Below are 10,068 nucleotides of genomic sequence, written 5' to 3' on the forward strand. Positions count from 1 at the left end.
CCCATGCCCCAGCCTGCTTCTCTTTGACTGTCTTGGGCTCCATCCAGTAAGGAGTTGGAGAATGGAGCACCCCAGCACCCTCTCTGAGCCCCAGGGCTTTCCGTATCAGTGCCAGCCTCAGCTCTAGGTGATCTACCATCCACATTCCTGCATTCATCTTTCGTGTTGCCACAGGTCAGCACATACTTAGCAAGTCACTTATCTGCACATCTTATTGGGTGAGCTGAATTTTAAGCTCTGTGAGGGTAAGGAGGAAGCTTTAGGCTGCCCAGCATCAGCCCTTGCCTGAAGAGAGCACACAGATCCACATGGGCACCGCTCTCCCACCTCCCATGTTCTGCCATTGCTTTTATCCCCAAGGTATGGTCACCAGGCTGGGCTCAGTCTGATTTTGAGTTAGTTGTGTGTTGTCCATTATGCTGTGCCCTCCTGGTATGCAGGCCTGCTTCTTGCTCATCTCTCCTCCCCTGTCCTGCCTGGCACAGCTGGGCTGCCAGGGAAGATGAGGGATGCTCACATTGATGGGTGGCCCAAGCTGGCCCTGGCTACCAAAAGAAAAGGTCCCCTGACCCTGGGTGGTTCAGAAGCAATTCCAGTCAGGCCTCTGCATCTCAAAGCAGTGCCACCTGAGCAGGTGTTTGTTGTCTCTCTCTGTAGGCCGTGTCGTCAACATCAGCAGCATGCTGGGCCGCATGGCCAACCCCGCCCGCTCCCCATACTGCATCACCAAGTTTGGGGTGGAGGCTTTCTCTGACTGCCTGCGCTATGAGATGTACCCACTGGGTGTGAAGGTCAGTGTGGTGGAACCTGGCAACTTCATCGCTGCCACCAGCCTCTATAGCCCCGAGCGCATCCAGGCCATTGCCAAGAAGATGTGGGACGAGCTGCCTGAGGTTGTCCGCAAGGACTATGGCAGGAAGTACTTCGATGAGAAGATCGCCAAGATGGAGACCTACTGCAACAGCGGCTCCACAGACACATCCTCCGTCATTGATGCTGTCACACACGCCCTGACGGCCGCCTCCCCCTACACCCGCTACCACCCCATGGACTACTATTGGTGGCTGCGAATGCAGATCATGACCCACTTGCCCGGCGCCGTCTCTGACAGGATCTATATACACTGAAGAGTGACCTTCTGGGGAGCCCTAGAGGGAGGGAGCCCTAGAGGGAGAATGGGGGAGGGAACTCATACAGTCACCTTTTGATTAACCACTTGTGGATTATCTCAAGTCCTAGGAGGCTCCATTTTAGCATTAACCAGAGGGGATAACTCCACCTGCCGTGTTAATGTGGTGAGTAGCTCAGGCCTTCACAAATGGGGTGGGGTGGGGGGCCCTAACTAAGCCTCAGGGCAAACATGGTGTATCTATCTAAAGTTTATTTCATACAAAGATTTTTGGAGAAATGTCTTTATATTAAAAACAGATTTATTCTAGAATAGAATCCAGGTTCCTTTACATTTTAAGCCAAAAACATCAGTTCAAAAAAATTTGATCCTTAAGCCTGCCTCATGAGTAAAGAAGGACAGATGTTTTTTTTTTCTTCTGTACAAATAATCTGTAGCTCTGAGAGAACACATGAATTAACCCTTTTATTGCTTAGGAGTGGCCCATGTTTTGTTTTTCTGCCACAGATGTACAAACCCTTCCCATTTGCATTCCGGAGCCACTTTGGATCCCTTTATCCAGGATTCCTCTGGCACCTCTGTCTTCGCCTGAGCTTTTGCATACCAAGTGCCCACTGTATACCTCTTTGCACATCCATGGTGCTATATGACCAGCGGGCAGCCAGTGATTGACAGTAGGCTGTATGGCAGGGGTGTGGATCATTCTGGAGATTTCCATTTGAGATTTCTCCACTGTCTTTAAGGACTTGGTCTAGACTTGTGTGGAAGTGCTCTTTAGTTGAGGGAAGTTTGTTGGTAACCTTGATTTTACCTGCATTGGGACTGGAGCATCAGTGCCAAGGCCAGTACTGTGGCACCATCTTCCAGGGGCGGTCTGGGTGCCTGTCTGTCTGTGTGGTACACACACACACTCACACATGTGTACTCACACATGTTCACTGATGGTTTGTTTTTCCGCTATGGCCATATTTATACTTCTCAAGTTTGTGTTTGAAGCCTACCATCCCTACAATTGAGCAGGACCTGGATGTTTGGACCCAAACAGGGACCACCATCTTCCAGATGACTACAAGCCTCTGGGAGGTCCTGAGTGCCAACTTTGAAAATCAAATTAAACTAGCATTTCTGCCTCTCCCAGGAAGAGCTAGGCCTGCCGCTAGAGGGAGCCCAACTCCTCTGCAGCTGAAGCCCCAACTCTGAACTTCCATGCAAGCCTGAGGCCTCTCAAAGGGTGTGTGATTCCCACCTGGGAGATTGCCTGGGGGGGAAAAAAAAGCAAGGCCCCTTTAGAAACAGTATTCCTGCCCTCTTGGCAGCTGCCTGGCTTGACCCTGGAGCATGGTGCCAGGAGAAAGCAGGGGTCTCCTAGCAGCTGGAACAGGCCGTGGGCACAGAGAGTGCCAAGGCAGGGTGGCTCACAAAGAGCAGATTCAGCTGGCCTGGTGGGCCTTTGTCCCCTGGTCTTCAACAGGGATGCTCTGTCTTAGCTCCTGTCTTCAGGGTGAGATAGAGAGGGCCTAGGGGGCAGAAGGGAGGCAGGGCCTCCAGAGCCCAGAGTGGACCCTTGATGACCATTGTATTTACATATCAATGAGATGCTGTTTTTGTACCACCGAGCTGGCCTCCAGCAGAGGCTTTCAAAATCACACTGTACACATTGGGAGGATTTGTTTTCGTGCTTAATAAAGGAAAATGGATTGATGCTTGAAGTTACACATGTACATTCACCCCTGGGAACTAGAGGGAGGTAGGGATGGCCACATGCTTTGAGTCCTGATCAGCAGTAAACAGAACTCTGGAGAAGCCACGTCTGTCTGTCAGGGTCTTCGGTCATAAGCAACTGCTGGGTTGGCTCACAGCCTGTTCTGGTTTTTAATTTGTATCCCAGTGATTAAAAAGTCCAGGGCACCTTCCCTCCAATCTCAGTGCTAATTAAAATTTCCTGTTTTCCATTCACCTTCTGGCAGCTTAGAACCTAGCAGGATCTAGTTTTGACCTTTACAAGAGATAAGTGGGGAGGGCAGAACAGGTTATTCCCATTTCATAAGTGACATAACTGAGACCCAAAGAGGGAAAGTGACTCACCTATCATCACAGTGGGCTGGGACAAAACGAGGTCAAAACAAGTCTTCTGAGTGGTGCTGTTCACCGTCATTGCACACAGTGGCATGCACAGCTGGGAAAGCTGAGCTGGTTAGGGTCTCTGAGCAACTAGAACCTCGGGGCTTGTGTGCCTACAGAGGGCTACCACTTCTTATTGGGGTGGGGACTTTCCACAAGCTGCCAGTGGCTCTCACTGTCCAGTCCTGCTGGGAACAAATGGTGTCCTCAGGCCCTGCCTTTAGTAGAAGCTGCATCTCCAATATCCTCGCCTTAGAAAGGTCACCTGCTCAGTGAGGCCTGGGGACCCATGCCCTGAGTCCTGCAGCTCCGAGCCAGGGCCTCGTGAAGTATATGCCCATCTCTGAAGCAGGAGGTACTAGTCAGCAAGGACTGTAGTCAGCAGCTATCCTATACTAGGCCCTGTGCCATGTTCCAGACTGAATTGCATGTCCCCTCTCCCAGATTCATATGTTGAAACACTAGCCCCACATGTGACTATTTGGAGTTAGGCCTTTTCAGAAGCAGTTAAGGACAAATGAAGTTGGAAGGGTAGAGTCCTAATTCAATAGGACCATCAATAGGAAGAATTGGTGGCCTAATAAGAAGGAAGACAGACTCTCTCTCCAAACCTCTCAGACTTCCAGAACAGTGTGAAAATAAATTTGTGTTTAAGGCCCAGTTTGGCATTTTGTTGTAACTGCTCAGGCTGACGGATGCAGCCAGGAACCAAGTACTCATTATTTTATGGTTTCTTCCTTAGGACTTGTGAAGAGAGAGGACCTAGCAGCCCCTGCTGGTCCTTGCCCCTGCTAGTCCTGTCTGCCACCCTCTGTAGTGTGACTTTGAGCCTCAGTTGGTGGTGCACGAATGAGGAGAGGACATTGTAGACAAAGCCTAGAGCTGTGGGGTGGGGCTTCAGGCTAGTCTCAGCCTGTTCACAGGACCTCTGCTGGGACCTAGGGTCTGTGCTGCAGCCATTGTGGACCCTCCTCTGTTGGCTAGAGGCTGAAAAGAACTTTTTGCAAGATGTTCCGGACAGTGCCTTGTAACTGAGTGCATGTTAAGTTGTGTGAGCTGGCGACAGTCTGGCCTGGTCCTGTCTATCACGAGGTGCTGGGCCACACCTTTGCCACCCATGGAAGAGAGTCTGCCAAAGACCCCCCACTTTTGAGGTCTACTCACTTTCTGTATTTCAAACAGCCCAGTCTGGTGCAGGTACCCATGTGAGGCTCCCAGGCTTGGGCAGCTAGATAGCAACCAGGCTTGTGTGTGTAGCGCTGGGCGCGACACCCAGTCAGTTTGCTGCCTCTTCTCACCTGATGCTCACAGTGCCCTGGCAAGCAGGCAGGGTGGGATCACAGGCTTATTTCACAGATAAGGGAACAGGCTTTCCCAAGTCTCTCAGCACGGGAGTGATAGAGCCCGTGGCCAAGCCAGATCTGTCTAACCTCCAGCCCAGAGCTAGTGATGCATGAAAAGCCAGGCAGATGGTACCAGGATCTAAAATAAGGAGGGGAAAAAATACCTCAATTATGTAACAGAGGAATCTTTAAGCCTATGCACAGTAACAACCACAGAGTACGACCACGCGGGCCAGCTCCTTCTTCCCTGCCCCCTTTGGGCCCTGAGTGCAGCTTCCTGGGAGACCATGTGCCAGAGGAGCCCACCAAGACAATCTGCCTTGGCTGAGCTAAAACTGTTCTCAAAGGGGCTTCTGAAGGCAGCCCTAGGAATACCAAAAGCCCTATCTGGGAGCTGCCCTCAAAGGGCTCAAGGGCCACATGAGCAGAGCCTGAGACCTGCAGTGGTTGGTTCTTTTCAAAGAGCTGCACAGCCCTCTGGGGCACTGATGGAGGCGAAATAACCCAGGGCATACGGGGCTTCTCTGGTGTGTGCAGGCACCCAGGAACAATGATTTGTGAATGGTGATTTCAGAAGCACAGAGTGAGGAACTATTGGTCCCAGAACTAGGGACTACGACCAGGGTCAAGGGCTAAGAGAGGTGGCTGTAACCCTCACAACCTCAGAGAATCAAAAGGGACCCGGCCATCCTCAAGCCTGGCTCCCAGGCTCCTGGATGAGGAGCCTGCGGGCCGGGGCTTGAGGCCCTCCAGTGACAAGTGGCTCATTACTTCCTGAGAAAGCATTTCCTTGATTCAGAAAAGTGTATCCAAAGACCAAGGCCAAATCTACTCAACTAACTTAACCCCTTTGACACCTGGCTCTGACTCAGACCTCCAGAGAACAATGTAAATCTTCTCAAATAGCTCTCTCTGGATGTTTGGAAATGACTATCATGCTCAAGAACCTCATTTGACAAGCTTTCCATACACCCTCTACCCAAACAGAAGATATCGGCTATGAGTATCCCACCCTCCTCCTGTGTTCTTGATGACACAGGATGTTCTTGTCCCCTTATCAGCCAAGACCTTTGAGACAGGTTTTAATACTGACAACTCCTCACATGCATGTAACCAATTAAATGGATGCATTGGCACAAATCTTTCATTCCATTATAAGTAGTTTAGGATTTAGGAAGGATCATTATTCCTATTTTACAGATAAGGAAACTGAGCCTCAGGAAGATGAAATGATTTACCTGAGATTACAGAGCCAGAAAAAGGGAAAACCAAGACATAAACCTGTCCTTTTGGTTTCTATCTCTAGGGCCCCAGTAATGGTTTGGATATGAGGTGTCCCCCCACAGCTCCTGTGTTCATGCAGGGATATTCAGGGTGAAATGATTGAATTATGAGAGCTGTAACCTAATCAGCTCATCCTAGTTTGAGTGGACTGATGGGGTGGTGACCGTAGGCAGTGTGAAGCATGGTTGGAGGAGGTAGGTCTCTAGAGGCTGCCTTAGAAGGATTCAACTTCCCTGTGGCCCCTCCCTCTGCTTCCTGGCCATCATGAGCAGAGCATGAGCTGGTGCTCCTCCACCACGTCCTTCTGCCACTACATCTGCCTCAATTGGGCCCAGAGCAATGGAGTCAGCGGACCATGGACTAAACCTCTGAAACATAAGCCCAAATAAACTTTTCCTCCTCTGAATTGTTCTTGTCAGTCACTTTGATCATGACTAACACAGACCCCTTCCAGTACCCCTGGGTTGCCTCAGTCTCCCCAAGAGCTGGGTTGGACTCAGCTCGGTGAAGGAGCATTGGGGTGAGAGGATGAAGAACAACTCCCTCCTACTACTCAGCATTGCAGAGAGTCCTGTGAAAGAGAGGCCCAGGGCTGGGGTTATGGCTCTGTGGTTAGAGTGCTTGCCTAGCACGTGTGAGGCACTAGGTTCAGTCCCCAGCACCACATAAAAAAATAAACAAAATAAAGGTACTGTGTCCATCTACAACTAAACATATTTTAAAAAGAGACACAGAGAGAGAGAGACGGGCCCAGACTTTCCTGTCTCTCAAGGCACAAGTGTCAGCAGCATCTGTGGGATCGCCTAGTGGCCTCAACCCTGATGGAGGACCTCAGAGTGAGAACAGCGGGGGAAAGAAGCATTCCCAGGACTGAGCTGGGCACCACCTGCCTCCCCATCTACAGAGCTGTCCGAGAGGGGTGTGAACAGGACAAAGCCTGGGAGACGTCAGGGCCCAGAAATACCTTGTGCTGCTCTCAGTGAGACTTAATTACTCTCTCACATGTCAGCCTACTCTCACTTATAAAATTATAGGTGAACTTAATTACAGCTCAGAGTCACCACACTGGGCTCTTCAGAAATAGCAGCAAGCGGACCGCACAGCTTTAGCTGTAGCCGTCTCCATTTTTGGATGAATTTCCCATTGTTTCCAGGGTTTCCAAGGGCAGCTGGACTCTGATATTAGGCAACAAGGGTGGGCATGGGCTGCACTGAGCACTCTCCTATACTGACCACCACCTTGCCGGCCACTCAGCCAGGGAAGGCTGTGCTGAGCCATAGGCTGAGTATTCCGTTTATTGGGTGGGTCACCATGCTGAGGTCTCTCCCCTGCTTACCTTGTGTTGTGCACTAAAGTCTTGGTTCATTCTGTCTGACCAAAGGTGCACAAAGTGGTGCAGGACTTGCCAAAAGTCACAAAGAGCAAGCAGGGTGCTGGATGAGAAAACAGGCCTCATGGAGACACAAGGTCACCTTCAAGAAAACAGGGTAAAGAGCAGTAGGCGCCTTGGGACTGGTGAAAGTTCAATGACAGCAGGAAGGGCATTGTAAACTTCCCTGCAGGCAGGTAGGATTGACAGACTCTTGTTCCTGCAGAAGAAACTGGTGAGAGACACAGGGTGAGTTTAGGGGCTTTGATGGGAACAGAGAAGCAATGGCTGAAGGGAATGCAGATGCCATTAATGAGCTTGTATCCAGAGGTGCAGCCCACACGTCACAGCCCTGCCCCCTACCCTGTGCCTTGGATTATTTGAGTCTCTGTTTTGTGCCAGGCCTTGGGTTGGGCTTAGGGCAGGGGTACACAGCAGGCTATGCACTGGCTTCCCAGAGCTCACAGTCAAGCCCAGTGCAACCCAGGGTAAAGGTGCCATGATTTTGAGGAGGAAGTGAAAGTCTTTATTCTATCAACTATGAGTGGAAAATGTAGTTATTATCAATCTACACTCTGCCTTCTCTGTCTTCTTCCCTACTTAGTCTCAGGTCACCAGCTTGATATTTTATGATGTAAAAGGAGAGGGTATGACCCAGCACCCAGCAGGGAGCTTTCTTTCTCTCTCTCTCTCTCTCTCTCTTTTTTTTTTTTTTTTTTTTGGTACTGGGAATTGGACCCAGGGACAATTTACCACTGAGATACTTTCCCAGTTCTTTTTATATTTATTTTGAAACAGGGTCTCCCTCAGCAGACTGGCTTGGAACTTGGGATCCTTCTGCCTCGGCCTCCTTAGTCACTAGAATGACAGGGCCCGGCACAGGTCATTCTTTACTTGGGATTTCCGTGATTGTCTCCAAGGAATAACAAGAAGTGAGTGTCCCCGGAAGCCTAAATGTCAACAGCATGAGATGGGCAAGCAAATGGTGCTGGGGACTGCTGGCACAGTGACCAGGCAGGGGACTCCATGACATGCTGAGCACGTGGCATAGAAGCTGTAGGCAGACCAGACCAGATGGAGACTCAGTCTGAGCCCAGACATGGGAGAATGGATGCCACCTCAAGGGCCGTGACTAACTGGAGTTTTCATCCCTGTCTGTGTAATAAAATGCACAATGAGATAAATATGCACAATAAAATACAGTAGAGCATATAAAAGGGGCCAGGATGCTCTTGGTTTTCTGACAAAGAAGGGCATACTTGGAAAGTCCCCAAGCAGGCAGCCCACAGAAAAGGGATCCCACTGGTGATGCCCTGTTAGAAATGGAAGGAACCTCAGAGACCCTGCAGCTGAAACAGGTTTTGTTGGAAGCTTTGTTCTGGGCGAGGCTGGTTAGAAAGATATTTGGGAGCTGGATAGACCTGACCTTGATCCTGTTCTACAACTTCCCGTTTGTGTAATGCTGTGGAGTTATCTGGTCTCTCTGAGCCCCAGGTTCTTTATGTCTCCGAGGGGGATTTCTTATATCTTGCTGATTAGGTGAGTGTACATTGGTGCAGGGGGAGGGGCTGCAGAAGTGCCCCTGCCAGTGGGGTCAGGGCCTAAACAATTAACCCTTCCTATGGCCACTCCACCACATCCTTCCTGAAAACTGCATAAACCTCAGGTGTGCCAGAGGCAGAAACAGAAAACTGGGGAACCCTCAAAATTGAACCACAGCATCCAGAGCCCTTTCTACTTATTGGTCAAGGGTGGGGTGGGAGGTGTTTAATGTCCTTTTCTTTGTGCCCCATCTGACAGCTGAATGCAGAGCACATTACAACCCTGTGTCACCTCCTTGCTAGAAATCCCTGAAGGGGACACTGAATGGACTAGGAAACTGTTGTCCAGAAGGGCTTACGCCTACAAGCCCCAGTAAGCCCAACCCAGGCACAGAAGGGGATATTTTCTGAAGTGCAAACCCTCAAAACTGTCTAGGGGGATCATTCCATTTCTTTGGCTTATGGAAGGAAATGGCCCAGTTTCTCTGCTCCCAGTTGCCTGTGTTTGGCACCATTTGGTTCTGTCTTACCAGGCCCTGGCTCCCTGTCTTTTCTCCTTGAGCATTCAGGGTTGAGAAGGGAGTGTGAATTTGTCTAGAATCAGGCGGCAGGAGATCTATGGTGAGATTTGATTCCCAACCTCCAGGGGTTCCCAGTCCTGTGGGGTGGGGGCGTGGGGGATGGAGTAGGTGCACTGTGCCACTTTTAGGAACCGTCACTCAGGACAATCTGGGCTATAAAAAATGGACAACCAGGGTTTGTGGGAACCTAGGGGAGGGAGAAGGAAATTCCAACTGGGCAGTTTAAAGGTGCTTCCTAAAGGAGGAGCTTCACAAACCAGGGGTGTTTCAACAGGTAGAAACAGGAGGCAGGGCACTTGGCATGGGGAAGGCCCAGCAGCTGCAGCTCAGGAAGATAGAATCATTAAAGGGAAAGTGCAATCATTTGGGTGGATTTGAAGAAGCATTTGGAAATAGGAGGCTGGGGAAAGGAGTGGGTGAGATCTCCAAGGACCCTATTCACTCCAAGTGGGACCTCAAAGGCCATTTAGATCCTTAGTTCCAAAACTAACTCTACATGAGTCTCCTGGAAAACTGGCTAAAAAGCAGAGCCAGTAAGCCTGGAATGGAGCCCAGTGGTCTTGCTTCCAAGAGGTAATGCCAAAACACAGCTGGGAAACCGATGGCCAGAGAAGAAGGGATGCCGTGTCCTGAGTTAGTGACAGATCTGGGGCTAGAACCCAGGTATGCTCCACCCTGGTCTATACCTTTGCCCTGCAGG

At 50.3% G+C, this 10,068-nt stretch overlaps 1 protein-coding gene across 5 annotated transcripts in view; it reads left to right on the top strand.

Moving 5' to 3' along the window:
- The window catches only part of Bdh1 (3-hydroxybutyrate dehydrogenase 1), a 40,447-nt gene extending 37,617 nt beyond the window's left edge, over window positions 1–2,830 (top strand). For all 5 annotated transcript variants that reach the window (XM_076868990.2, XM_076868989.2, XM_076868991.2 and 2 more), the window contains exon 7: window positions 658–2,830. In XM_076868990.2, the coding sequence (XP_076725105.1) occupies window positions 658–1,127 (470 nt within the window). In that variant the 3' untranslated portion in view covers window positions 1,128–2,830. The remainder of the gene's footprint in view (window positions 1–657) is intronic.
- The last annotated feature ends 7,238 nt before the right edge of the window (window positions 2,831–10,068 follow it).

Source organism: Callospermophilus lateralis, chromosome 10 (assembly GCF_048772815.1).
Source record: "Callospermophilus lateralis isolate mCalLat2 chromosome 10, mCalLat2.hap1, whole genome shotgun sequence".
In the NCBI taxonomy this organism is placed as follows: domain Eukaryota; kingdom Metazoa; phylum Chordata; class Mammalia; order Rodentia; family Sciuridae; genus Callospermophilus; species Callospermophilus lateralis.